Raw genomic sequence first — 14,821 nt, 5'->3', positions numbered from 1 at the left:
TCCTTCCCAGAAGAAGCAGAGTCTCCAAGAAGGGAATAATGGGTATTCCTTCTACAGAGGTCTTCAAGGGACTACACACTAGGGAAATGACTGGGTCTACATGCAAATTTACATGCAGAAGTACATTAGTGGGTGTATGAGCATGTGGACACACACACACACACACACACACACACACACACACTTTCTGCACAGTGCCCTGAGGAATCCTGATGTATCGTAATGCATCTTCCAGGAATCTATCTCAGCTGATTTGGAGCCACCACAGAATCTCTAGGGAATAGAATATCAGAAGACCCACAGGTCAAAAGGCATCCAGAAACTTTAGGGCTTGCTCTCTGAATAACTGAATTTTTCAAATAGTTTAAGATTGCCCCATTTAAGCACAAAACTATTTTGTTGTTGTTCTTTTTTTCAAAATGATATTTCAATGAGTTTGAATATAGAAAGTCATAGACCTATTATATGTGTTCAATTCTATTCCGGTAATTTAGCCTCATTGCTGCAGCGCAAGGCCACCATCATAAACATCAGGGGCTGTGCTAGGCTAGAAATTATGACCAAAGGCTGCAAAGACACCACTGCCCTCTCCACCCCAGTGACAACTAAAGTGGATGAAAACAACAAAAAACGGGGCTTCCCATAAAGGGTCCAGAAGCAGAAGCCAGAGGGCAGCCAGAGAGTCAAAGGGAAAACACACAGTGGGCTTCATACAGGGCAGGTTTTGTGGAAATGGTCCTCTGCGGACCTTGATTCCATGGCTGGCTGGGCTTTCAGGCCAGCATCACTGTTATACTGGTAAAAATCTCAAATCCAAACGGTCATCATAGTTGCTGGGACATCGTCCATGTTCCTCCTTGTCTAATTCCATGTTTCTCATATATGTTTTGAACTAGCTACTCAGAATCCAAATGAATAATGGCCAATGCCTCCTTCTGATGATCTGTCCAGCCATGGAGGGGTTTAATCTTCTTATTAGGGTTCTGGGTCTCTTTGTTTTCTGATTTATTTGGGATTTGGGTAGAGTAAAGAATAAAAGAAACAACCAACTACAAATCTGACATTCAATTTAGCATCTTTCTCTATAAGGTGGAGGAAGAAGGAGCTAGAAATAATACCAGACAGGGCAAGGGCACAGTCCAGAGGAGCCGCATGACTCACCTCTGCTGAAGGCCACAGTAGAGCTGAGAGCACAGACACAGACGTGCCCTGTTCCGAGGCTGCGTTGGCTCTGCACTGTCTACGAGGCAGGAGCTGAGCAGAGTGTGTGCTTGGAACACATGTGAAGACTCAAACACCCATTCTAACAAAAGGGCCCATCTAGCAGATGAGACAAAGCTCTGCCTGCCCACTCCGCAGCTAGTTCCTCAAGAGCTGTTTATACATTCTCATGAACTCACAGACAGCAGCACGTCCAAGTACAGTAATTTCCCACTTTCATAATGAATGTGAGGAAAAATCCTCATCTTGATTATCCAGTTTTCCAAATAATTAAAACCCAGGAAAATGAGATCTTTGCATCCAGATATCAACTGCTTTCTTTCTACAAGTAAACTCACCTGTGAATCACACTGCTAAACCCTAAAGGAGGGATCTATTCTTAATCTCCTCTGTCTCTCTGTTCGGTCTCTACTGTGCCTAGAGGTCAACTTCTCCTGGTACTTTCTTACCAAAACACCTTATCCTGGGTACATGCAATAAGCCCACCAAGCATCTGTTATTGGGAGCTGACAGTTTAGCTTAGTGGGAGAGTACTTGCCCAACATACACAAGGCACTGAGTCTGATTCCCGACGAAATCAGTTAACACAAACTGAATTGAAATGCCTGTCCCTACAATGCTGCTACTCCGAATGACCCCTCACCTTGGTTTAATACACTTTAAGATGGTTTTGGAAGCCTGTGTGAGCACCAGATCCTTGCGGGGAGTTCCCGGGCTCTGCCCTCTACACCTACGTGTGCTGTTCACATGACATGATGTCATTTAACTGGGAGTTTGCACATCTGCCTTCCCCACCAGATGCCAAGCTCGAACGAACAGCTTCATAGTGCATACAGATTACCTGGGGACCTCCTTAAAATGGGCCGGGTCGGGAAGGAGCGTCTCCATGTAGCTCCTAGCTCACTCGAGCCTCGGCCCCACACACTTTGCCTGAGTCACCAGACTCAGAGTAGGTATCTGAAATCTCAGGGGCCCTGTCTCTCATCTATGTTTCAATCAGCTGCCCAGCCACTCCACTGACAAGATGAGAGGGCAGACGTCGGGAAGGTTGGCAGAATGAGGAACAGCACATGCACACGTGGGCTAGATGGCAGTACACCGGGGGAGCAGCTTGTCAGAGGGAAAGCAAGCAGTGAGGGGAGAGACAAGACTTAGAGTGAATGAGTGAATAGGAGATGAGAAAGAATGGCAGAGGCAGAGAGGAAAAAGATGAGGAAAAGATGAAAGAGATGCAAAGGAGACGGGGGAGAGCCCTGGTTAGCTGCCCTGTGGACGAAAGTCTCCCGAGATGGGTACTCTAGTCCTTATATCATTGAGGGAGGATACGTAGTATTGGTGCTCCCTTCTATGTCTCTTCCTGGCCGACAATGAGGGACCAGCTATTTCAGTAAGACTAAATGACAGTGTGGGACTCGTGCCACAGGTGTGCAGAAGACAATTCTGGCAGCAGACAGCCACCATGCAACCCCAACAAAGGTTACCTGATACAGTTCGATCCGCTGCTCAGCCACTCTGGCCTTGGGGTTCTGCAAACGAAAGACCCTGAATTCTGCCTTCACCAGATTAGAAGCATTCTTCTCCATTGTCGAGACATCAAAGCGGACAATTCTGAAGTAGGGTTTGTAGAAAGTGGGCGGGATGACATCTGTAAAATGTTAGGGCAACGGTTGAGAAAGACGAAACCCATCGTGCTCTCAAGAAAGACCACAGTGTGAGATAGTCCCAGGGAGCCATGTGGGAAATGTCTACGGAGTTTCATTTCCAATGGCCAATTTAATACCATTAACAATTTAACCAGGAACAAAACGAAAATCAACATGTGTGTTTAGTTCCAGAGAAGCCGATTAAGAACGATTAACAAACCATTTCCAACCACGTCTGAAAGCAAGCAGTTAACCCTGTCTTTTGAAGGCTGACGGACCAGTGGAAAGCCCTAGATGGTTAGGGACTGGAACAAGTTCGTGACAGTTGATGGCTGGAGAGAGCTGCCGGGCTTGCATACACTTTAATCAGATATGCCAAGAAAATAGCTCCTAAATAGCAAGCCTTCTGCCCGTGTGTTTTTTTTCCTTGAAAGTTTGGCTCCAAACACTCCTCTCCCATTCAGCCTCATGGACTGAGTCGTTTCTGACTTTCAAGGCTTGAGTTTTCACACATATGATCAAGTTATGATAAGGAAATCTGAAAAGTAAAAATAGACCCACACACTACCCACACCTGGTCCAGCCCTCAAATTCTGAGGTGGGGGTGTGTAACAATCTGCAGGTAGGTGGAAGGTGATCATTGCTATGAAGGAAGAAGAAAGCACCAATTCCTTTATTTTAGAGCCTTGTGGAAGACAGCATTTGTGGTTGTACACAGCAGTTTCGAGATCATTGCTTAGAATTCTGCTATTGTTGCTTTTGAATATGAAAGTGACGTTACCCTAAGACCCAAGCAGGTTGTCCTGCCTCTCTGATGTCACCGCCGACAGTGATTGAACACCAACACTGGGACAAGAGGCCACTGGCTTTTGGGTATGCTTCTATAACCTTCCAAAATTTCCCTATGAATTCACCTTCCAGTTCCACAGTATCCCATCTCATCTAGAAGCGGTACTTCATTTTGCCCTTTGTATGCTCACAAGGACTCCTTACAATGTAATCATTCACACGTATTATTTCTCTTTGAATATGCTGACTGTTTCTGCCTTGTGTTTGTTTATTTTGCTTTCCCCTGTGAAATTTTAAAAATCTGGAAGGTAGAGATTACCTGTAAGGAATCCCCCTCTCAAATGCTACATATTCAGGGCAGGGTTCTAAATGCAAGGAGTTCCCCAGAGATCTGTTTGCATAGTTGATCATCAATGGGGCCTTGAATGAGTCAGGTATCAGGCTATTGGCAACACTAACTTATTAAAGAAGTCTCCGTGCCAGTCTTGAAGCAGATATAAATATGTCTCATCAGTCTGTGACAATTGTACTGGAGCCCGGGGGCTGCTGGAAACAAACTCAAGTTCCTCATCTTTAGGGCGTCTGCAGTTTTCGCCTCAGAGGTGCCTTTTCTTATCTCTCCCCATGTCCTTGAGACTGTGAATTCAGGCTCCTGAATTCCAAGTCCCTATGAATTCAGGCTTTGTAGCTGGCAAACCAGAACTCTCAGAAACAAACAAACAAACAGCCCACCAATCCAAAATAAGCAGACTTTGGAGAATTGAAGGCATTCACTGAGACACTGCGATAGCCCTCTGGAAGAGATGGCGGGGAGCCTGCAGAGCAGCAGCAGTCTTCAGAGCCCTCTAGCATAGCAATTCTGTAAGGTAGCTGCTGAGACAACATCACCTTTTTCTTTGCTTGGAATATAACCATCCCAGCAATCATGACTCCCAGCCCTCTGCTAAGCATCCCAGCTGAAAACAGCTCCCTTGCCCTGGCAGAGCCTGCCAGGCAGAGCTCAGGCCAGGCTCCCTGGCTTTCCACACCACCTTGGCCAGAACCTTCCACAGGAGGCATGGCCACATTCATCTTCGCTTATCCTCTATGTTAGACAGCAGAGGCTTCAAACATCCTTTGAAAGCACATCCTGGAAGGGCAAGACCAGTTTTGTGTGTTTCCTGCCATTAGCCAGTGTAAACATCTTCTCTTCTCCCCTCTTCTTGCCGTGGAGCCCCTCCGCACCCATTCGACTTCCACAAAGCAGCCATCTTTCACACCCCTCTGCCACAATCCTCTCCTTCATCAAGTTTGTAAATAAGTGCTTTTCAGATTTATTTTTATTCTCTTTTGTGTTTATTAAACTTTGAACAATTTTTCCCCCTTTCTGGTCTTCTGCCCATATACACGCGCTTCCTTTTTATGACTGCCTCAGCCCGTGAGGTCAATTTTGTTTCTACTTCTTCTAAGCAATCTCCAAATGATCCTGTCCCAGGCTTTTGAGCTCCGACGGGGTTCGGCAAATATTTACAAGAGTCGCTTGATGGCTAAGTGCGGTCCCTCGACTGTGTTCCCTCCATCCCAGGCAAAGCCGTCCTTTCTGCTGGCTCACAGGATCATTTAGACAGTTTATATTTCAACTGGCTGATAATGCTAACCTGCACTGAGGTTCCTGATTCGTAAATAAAAGTAGTTTAACGTGCAAGGCGGAAGGCTAGCTGAGCACCTCCAACCGGCATCTCTGGTCAGGTCTTGGAACCAAGAGAAGCAACCAGGCCTGGAGGAGAAAGTGATCAAAGAACTCAATAAAAGCTGCTGACCCAAGAAGCACCGCTTTTAAGGGAGCATCCCAGTTGTTCCTACTGGTCACAAGCCCCCTGTGCTGGATGAGGGACTTGAGCAGTTTGCCAAAATATCCTCTCATTTGGGGGAAATATTGCTGTAAAATTGCTCCACCAACCAGAACCCAGAACAAGGCAAGCTCACTCCTTCAGCTCAGGGTGCCAGAGCAGCGGGGTAGAGGTCTAATGGCTTGAGCAGTCCAGATCCGTCCGCTTAGCTTTGGAGGAGGAATGAACTGTTTCCTCTGCCTCCCCGCTCTGGGATGGGTTCAAGCTATGACCCTCTGGTAACTCCAACCCCAGTTTCCATTCTCTCACCAGGTGCCAGGTCCTCTTGCTTGGCCGGCCCCAGCTTACCCACACTGACAGCCCGGCCTACTCCTCCCTCTTCATTTCTGACCCACTTTTTCGACTCAGGCAAACTGATTTTCCTCCAACCGTTTGGCTTTCACACCAGCTGCTGACTCTGTTGGTTTCCCATGTGCCTTGCACTCAGAGGAAACCGTGTGCTTCAAAGAGTCCATGTGTCATGGATTGAGCAATCTCCCCCTCACCTTGCTCTGGCTATACATCTTTGCTAAGCCAAATTTGGGGAATTGGAGAGCTGGAGGACGGGGATTTAACTGTTCAAAAATTTTTGCAAAGTACATACAGAAAGCTAAACATAGCATTTAATCACATACTACTTCATAAATACCACAGACTGACTTCAGTTTGTTCCAAATAACTAATTTATTATGTATATTGTATTCTCTCTCTATAAGCACCTTCTCAGGTATCTTTTGTTTACAGTTATTTATTTCTTCCTAGCCCAGAGCTGTTTGAGCTGGTGGCCAGAGCACACACACAGGGACCCTGTGCTTGGAAAGGTACCACACTCCAGCTGAATGCTCTACAGTGGCATCTTGAAATCCTTAACATTTTAATTCATGTTTTGTGAGAAAAGTCCTACCTGACAATGGGGTTTGAGGCTTGGAACCTCAGCTCATGCACTGACGTCCTCCCAGAATTCCCTACCTCTGCCCTTAGCTCTATGGTAGCCCCATCCTCATTCAATGTCCTTAGATCACCTAGTGAGCACTGTTAGACTCTACACCTGGAAGGGGCTGGGTGCAGAACCAAAGTCATTCCATGGCAGCAGCTCTCACATCCCTTGCTGGCAGTGCCACGGCGCAATGAGAGGGACATTCAGCAGGAACAACCTCCAGCCCGCTCTAGGTACCAAGCCCAGGCCACTGTGGAGTTTACCATTTCTTGGGATAGAACAACAGATTTATGGGATGAATATGCTAGCTTGGTAGGGCATCAGTGGTGGGTAGGTAATATTTCTTTCCTTCTTTCCTTCCTGTCTGTGTTCTTTCTTCTTTCCTGGTGCTTTCTTTCCAGTGACACTAGTGATCAAACGCAGGGCCTCGTGCATGTTACATGATTGCTCCACAACTGAGCTATTTCCCAGCTGTTCTAGAATTTCCTGCAGCCCCTCTTTTTCTGACTATTTGTGCAAGAGACCCCATGGTTTTTCCTTTGAAAAAAGATCCTCTGCCTTGCATCCCTATCCCCGCTACAGCCACACAGAACAAGAAGCTCTTGGTGCAGGAAGACATCAATGGGGATCTCAGTTCTAATACCAAGTCAAGCAAAGCTTGGCTGAATGGGCAACAAAGACACGATCCGGCTTTTCTGAACTCGTCTCTTCATCTGTACAGCCAGGCAAAGAGATAGTGAATGGTGCTGCTAGGATTACACGAGCAAGCAGAAGGGAAGTTGGAGCCCTGGATCCTGCACAAATCTCTACCTAGGTCCCTTGCAAAGTTGCCAAGTGGCCATTGGGCCTTTGTAAATGCGCCCAGGAGGGAAGCTCTTGCTGCCTGACAGAATTCATTAAAGGCAAAGAGAAGGAACAAAAACAGCAGCATGCCCCAGGGCACTGTATAAAGGGCTCTGTGTCTTCTAATTCCTGTCCCCTTTACGAGGAGGAGCTAGTTACCAGAGTCTTCATGGTTCCCACCATCTTCCACTTGCGGTAGTGAAAGTCCTGACCACTCCAAAGGGTGACAAGACGATTCTGTCTTCCCACCCTCACCCAGAATGCTCAAATGACATCTCCAAAAATAAAAAATAAAAATAAAAAAGTAAATAAAAAAAAAAGTCAGGTGTAACAGCACTCGGTCATAATCTCGGCATTTGGAGGCTGAGGTGGGAAGACATGAGTGTGAAGCCAGCTAGACTACACAAGTACTATTCTAAACTAGCCAGGGATACATAGGAAGACAAAACAAAGCAAACAACAATAACAACAACCACAAAAATCCCACAAAGAAACCAAAGTGAAGAAAGGTCTTACACAGGTGTCCTGAAAAAGAACAAAGAAACAGAAATGGTAACAAATACCCCAGAATATCTAGAGTTTAGCCCTTAAGGCAGGTAAGACTTTAGTCATAGGTAAGTGGAGTGGTTCTCAACTGTGGACTATGACCCCAGGGTTAAATGACCCTTTCACAGGGGTCATCTAAAACCACTGGAAAACACAGATATTATGGTTCATAACAGCAGCAAAATTACAGCTATGAAGTAGTAACGAAAATAATTTATGGTTGGGGTGGGTCACCACAACACAAGGAACTGTGTTAAACAGCCACAAGCATTAGAAAGGTTGAGAATCAGCCATCTGGTGTTTATTCCCCAATTCAGTTGGCTACACCACAAAACTGACAAGGAAAAGACACAGGACCTGTCAAACTCTTGGGTCAAAGATCTGTAACAAATAGTGCCTGAGACAAAGGGCAGTCATTGAGGTCGGGGGGTCCAAGAAATCCTCCCCTTCCTGCTGATACAACCTACTGCCACACTGACTGATTCCTAGGTGGTCACATCAGTGCTGTTAAACAAGAAGAGCCTTAAGGACCAGGAGAGGCTCTTGGTTGGTGTTCAACAGTAGCAGTTACCTAAGGGGAACCCAGCAGTCTTTGTCCTTTGGGAATTTCCAAGATAAGCAAGAAAGGTCAGTGGGTCAAAGTGAAGCACAGATGGTGTGGGTTTGCAAGGGATTGCGAGTGGTCTGGGGAGGTTTTGTGTACGCTCCTCCCTGAAGGAGCCATAAGCTGTCTGCACTTCAAATCCAAGATGAACTCCCTCCTAAAGTCATAAGAGACTTCCAAATCGATGCAGGTTCCTTCTGACAGGAGTGGAGATGGAACTCCCGGGGTAGGAAAAATTAGGAAAACACGGGAAGGGAAAGAATCCCTCACCCTGGGATCTTGCTTGGGTTTTCTGTTGGCTGAGAGTTGAAAAACATGTGCACAACTGATAAAACTTAGACTACCCACAGAGGCATCTCTAACGAAGACGTTAAAACCAGGCTCTTAGGCCAGAAGGTTTGTGGCCTCAAGCTTAACTGTCAAACATTCCCCACTCATTAAATCTAAACAACACACCTCATAAAACCAGTTTACAGTTTCATCTGCCAAAGGAAATTCTTGAAGATAAGATAAATACATAAGCCAGCCCATATATTCTTAGTTAATTGTTAAACCGTGTAATCTTTAAATTTGGTTGAAAATTACACTCTTTGAGCGATGTGACTTAAAATTATACAATCATTGTAGTGACAGCAAAAAGTGAGTCTTTCAGGAAGCCAGCATGTGTATCTTGACCTTTCCTGAAGTCTCCCCTCCCCAAGATATCCATCCTGAAGTCTCCCCTCCCCAAGATATCCATCCTGAAGTCTCCCCTCTAGATATCCATCCTGAAGTCTCCCCTCCCCAAGATATCCGTCCTGAAGTCTCCCCCTCTAGATATCCGTCCTGAAGTCTCCCCCTCTAGATATCTGTCCTGAAGTCTCCCCTCCCCAAGATATCCGTCCTGAAGTCTCCCCCTCTAGATATCCGTCCTGAAGTCTTCCCGTCTAGATATCCGTCCTGAAGTCTCCCCCACTAGATATCCGTCCTGAAGTCTCCCCGTCTAGATATCCATCCTGAAGTCTGAGGTGTGCACTATCTCTTGTCTTGTCTTAGTAGACTTGCTTACTTCACTACATTTTGACTCATCCTGAAAACCTTTCCTGCAGGGTAGGCGAGGGTCTGTTCTCTCGGAATGGAGGTCCCTAAGTGGGGAGCACCGCATGGTCGGATCACAGTGATGGGCTACTGCACTGCCGTGAGTTCTTAGAGACTAAGGTCAACAGTCAGCATTCGCTGTTTCTTGGGTGATTCTTGTACCTTGTATTTTGAGAACCACTGACATAAAGGATAGAAGGGGGGAAAAGGTCACACACAAAAAAAGATGTACAAAGGAGCACCTAACTTTTAAGAAGGCATTACACATATTTTAAAAATACGTAGGAAATAGGAGATTACAGCAGTACAAGATCTCTAAAGGTCTTCAGACAAAAACAATAAAAGCCCCCTGTGAGTTGTTCACCGCTAGTCTGGAGGAACTTTGAAGGCAATGATGCCTGGGTATCTGAGTCCCCCAAAGTCTTGGGAACTGGATCAGGATGGACTTTTCTAGAGTCCTTGGGTGTTTCTAACGCAAAACCAGGAAGGAGGACTGCTGAGGGAAGCTGAGATGCTTAGACTAGAGAAGAGAGAACTTAAGGGCTTCAAATCCCTCAGGGATTTCAAACACTCCATGAGCTGGAAAGGACCTTTCTGTAGATCAAGGGAGTTCCAATTAGGCTCAGTATATAAGACTACTCTTTGCTGTGCGAGTGTGTGTGTCTGTGTGTGTGTTGTGCACATGTGTGTGTAGTACAGACACGCACGCATGTATGAATGTTTGTATATATTTGCACATGTGTATACATACGTGTGAATGCCAGAATATGGCCTTGTGTGTTTTCCTCTATAATTCTCATTATACACTTACACCTTATGCACTGAGGCAGGGTTTCTCACTGAACTCAGACCTTTGAGATTCAGCTAGTCTACCCAGCTTGGGCCAGGGATCCCCGACTCTGCCTACCAGGTGATGAGATCACAAGCGTCCCACTAGGCATTTACGTGATTGCTGAGGACCTGAACTCAAGTCCTCACGTTTACATGACAAGGGCTTTTTCCTCGGAGCCATGTTCCTGACCCCATTAATGTGTAAGGAATTTTTCTAATGGTCCAGAAGAGCTTGAGAAGTAAGTAGAAGTACCCACCTGTCTTCCAGGGCATTAAGTTCCAATGCTGCTGGAAGAATCCATGTCCTTGCAGACATCTGGTATACCAAATCTGGTGGCCCTTCACACCATTCTCATTTTAATGACCTCTACATTGTTTTTGTCCTCTGAATCCCACTGTCAGAGAATGCTCACTCAACTTGAGGGTTTGGTCAGTATCCTAGACCTACTGGCTGAATGACAGGCAATTCTTCTCATAGTCACCCTGGAGAACTCACGCCGTAGACTTCGCCGGTCTGATCACATTGAGTCTGACCAGCCTTCCCTTCCAGCTCCTCAATTCATGAACTAGCTAGTGTGAGTAAAGTGTGCCCATAAAAAGAAGGGACTCATCATGCTGCGTTCTCTGTAGAAAAGATCACCCCACTTCAGAGACAAAGGAGTGTGAGGAAAGTCAGAGTGTTTTGCTAACATCAAGCTGAGGTAGCACTTTCAGTCAGAAGTACTTTGAGTCGACACTCTACCTTTTGTGAGAAGAGACCCCCCAGAGTGGACGGCATGAACACCACCCAGTACCAGTGCTGGCATCTGATGGACTCTGGCAAGAAGAGCACAGAGAAACTGGTCCTCTTCACTACAGGCCAGCCTGAGAAAGACTGATGTCAGGATCTACATCTTTGCTCCCTAACAGACCACCCTCCTGCCCCCGTGCACACTGCTTGGAGGAGCTGAGGCTGAACACTGCCGCTATCCTCTGGGAGAGGGGCATCGCTAACTCCAGTATTGCTCACTGGTTTTTGGACTTCCACCACGTGTGCCTACTGCCCAGACCCTAGCAGCATCTACACCCTACTCTGCTGGAACCTTCCAATGAACAGAAGAGAATTTTCGTTTCCTTTCCCATGACAGACTCCACCACCCTGCAGCACAGCGGTGATTGGCAGGGACTTGTGACACGGTTAATGAGTATAATCGTCCCTCATTCCTGACATCCTGTGTGTGCGGGGAAGTAGTTTGGGGGTTTATTAGACAGCCCCCCAGAATGCAACAAGACAGTCAACCCATCCAACGGTTGGAGGGCAATAAATCAGCTCCTATTTGTGTGTGCACGGGCGCAGCCAGCAAGAAACCAAGACAATTGTGTTTTGGGGTTTTCTAAAATTTGTCTTGGCACACTGGCTATAGATCCAGTTTCACTACCACATCCCAACCCTGCTGACATTCAAGTCACAGCAATTTAACGTAAAATGACTGAGAAATAAACAGCACATCGGCCGTGGTTTCTGATTTTCTCTCCGGCCATCCCACCTATTAAATGTAACAGGGCACCACAGCATCTGTAATTTACAGCAGAGTCTCCGAGAGGGGAACGGTGTCAGACTTGACATGCCGCTGGCAGTGGGGAGCCTAATTGTGCCAGCATCAGCTTGTGTGACTTGGCCTTCATCAAGCTGCTATTTGAGACCAGGCATACTGTCAGCAGGAGTGTTTGGGCCCCTTCTTACACAGTGGAAAAAAAAAATGTAAAAGTAAAATAACAGCGATGCTGGCCCATGGTGTTTGGTTTTTCTTGCACTGTGACAGACATGGAGTTTCTACTTTCTATCCCAAAGTTTCCATCAGCCCTATAAACCCCACCTCTTTGGAGACACCCATGGCCCTTACAGTTCCAGGCTTCTCAGCCACCTCTGGCTGGCTGGGAGTTTCTGGGCTTCACAGTCAAAGCTCTGGGTACTAAAAAGCAGGCCAACAGCGTCTGCAAAGGACTACTGGCTAACTCACAAAGTATCCGGAGAAGACAGTCATGGCTGCACCCACATTTGAACAGCTAGATGGTGGAGGTTTCATATCCTCCCACCATGGCCTTCCAGCGGCAAGCTACCCAGGCTTTTGGGATAGGTTACTTCTTGCCTGTTTGCTTCTTTTTTTTTTTTTAATTAAAGATAGGATTTAACTATGCGTCCCAGGCTGGCTTTGAACTTGTGAGCCTGCTGTCTCAGCCTCCCAAGTGCTAAGACTGTATGCATAGGGCTACCACTGCTCAGCTCGGTACTGGGATCAAACATTTGGAATCAGTTTTACATTGAACAATCTCATTCTTCATAATATGTAGATCTTTTTTCCCTTCCTTCCTCAGTTCTTCCTTCATTCACATCACCCTTTCTTCTTCCCTCCTTTCTTTCCCCCTCTTTTCTTTTCCCCATTTCTCTTCCCTTCATCCCTCCCTTCCCGCCTCTCTTCCCTTTCTCTTCTGTTCCGTTCTCTTTCTCTCCTCTCTTTCTTCCCTTTAAGCTACGCTTCTGGGAGCTGAAGAGATGACTCAAGGGTGAGGAGCACTAGCTGCTGCTCTTGCACAGGATCCGAGTTCAACTCCCAGCCCCCACGTGGAGGCTCACGGCTGAGGGCAACTCCAGTCTCCAGGGATCTGATAGCCTCTTCTGCCCTTCATGGGTACTGCATGAACATGGTACACACACACACACACACACACACACACACACACACACACACACCAGGCAAAACAATCATACACAGTGTTAGAAATTTTTCCTAATGCGAGCTCTTTGTCGACACAAAATTCCCAATCAAGTCAAATCACAACAAGCCAAATTAAAAATATTCAGGTTTAATGGGATTCCTGTGCTCTCAGGTGGCCCTGAGGGGAAGCTGCAAACATAACGACCACTGAGGGAGGGGAGAGGAAACAGACCATCTGGCAACTTTTGGGGAGGGAGGAAGTAATTTAAAAAGACTGGGGAGTGGTCAAGATTTTGGCAGGCTCATCTTGACCCTCCTTTGGGGAGGAGTCAAGGCTTGGCAGGCACAGGGATGGGGCCTCCAAAGATGGAGGCCAGAGACCAGGGTTTACACATAGATAGATAGATAGATAGATAGATAGATAGATAGATAGATAGATAGATAGATAGATAGATAGATATAAATAGATATACAGAGAGATAGATAACAAAACAGCTGTGCATTTTGCTCTCCGACCCATACCAGTCATTGAACAACCACTGGCATCTAAAGAGGTTGAGACCCCACAATATCATTGTCTATACAAGTACCCCAGAGACTAGCAATGGCTCCAAACAAACCCAAATAAGAACCATATTCCATTTTCCTTTCTCTTTATAGATCGAGAACCTGAGGGATTAAGATCTTTTTACAGGGCAATCTCACGTTTCTGGGCTGCACACAACACAGATAAATAAAGACTGGCATTCTCTTGGCTAGTGCGATGCACGTTTTTGGAGCTCGTAGCCATCACTGCGGACTTTTGTACACCTCATAGGCAGAGCAGCTCCTTACTAGCCTACAAATATTGCCCAGATCTTAAAAACAAACAAGCAAACAAACACAGAAACACACCTAACAGCCAGGGTCCTAGTCTGCTTTCTATTGAGGTGATAAAACATCATGACCGAAAGCATCTTAAGGCAAACCAGGTTTCTGCAGCTTCCAGCTCCCAGCCCTTTACGAAGGGAAGTCAGGGCAGGAACTGAAAGCAGGGACTGAAGCAGAAGCATGGAGGCCTGCCGCTTACTGCCTGCTCCTCAGGCTCATGTTCAGCCACCTTTCCTATACTCCTCAGGACCACCTGCCCAGGGACGACACCGCCCGAGGGGGCTGCTCCTTCCCACATAAATCATTAATCAAGAAAATGTCCCCAGACTTGACTACAGGCCAGTCAGATGCTAACTTCTCAACTGAGGCTCCCTCTTTCCTGATGACCCTAGTTTGAATCAAGTTGACAGAACACAAAGAATCACAGCCAGTATGGGTTCTTCATGTTTTCTTTATCCTTCATGAGTGTGGCCTGTTTCTTTTCTTTTTTCTTTTTCTTTTTCTTTTTCTGAAAGGCAGTCACTGAATTACCTTGAGACACTGGGCTGAGGCTCTGCTCCGCCTTAAAGCTAAAGTTAACAAGCGGCAGGGCACGCCCTGCTAGAATTGCAAGGGATTTACCAACCGAACCAAGTGGCATGGGCTGTTATTAGGAACATCTTAAAGCCATGGTGTGGCGGAGAACAAGGAACAGATGGTCCTGCTTACCCAGGTGATGGAAGGAAAGCAAGAACCGTGATGCTCTGTCCCTGAGACCTTCGGCGTCACGTGAGTGTGTGTGGAGGAACGGCCTGTGTCCCGCAAGGGTGCTCAGTGTTAGTGGTGTCCAACCTCTCTGACTGTCCAAGACAATACCCTCAGAACTCAGGCTCAGCACAGCGCTGCCTCTGGAAGCT

At 46.6% G+C, this 14,821-nt stretch overlaps 1 protein-coding gene across 3 annotated transcripts in view; it reads right to left on the bottom strand.

Moving 5' to 3' along the window:
• Positions 1-14,821, bottom strand: part of Tgfb2 (transforming growth factor beta 2) — an 81,493-nt gene that overhangs the window by 24,221 nt on the left and 42,451 nt on the right. For all 3 annotated transcript variants that reach the window (XM_048439494.3, XM_048439492.3, XM_048439493.3), the window contains one exon: positions 2,703-2,866. In XM_048439494.3, the coding sequence (XP_048295451.1) occupies positions 2,703-2,866 (164 nt within the window). The remainder of the gene's footprint in view (positions 1-2,702; positions 2,867-14,821) is intronic.

The sequence above is a fragment of the Myodes glareolus genome, chromosome 5, assembly GCF_982192425.1.
Source record: "Myodes glareolus chromosome 5, mMyoGla1.1, whole genome shotgun sequence".
In the NCBI taxonomy this organism is placed as follows: Eukaryota; Metazoa; Chordata; class Mammalia; order Rodentia; family Cricetidae; genus Myodes; species Myodes glareolus.
This window is presented reverse-complemented; position numbering and strand designations above follow the sequence as displayed.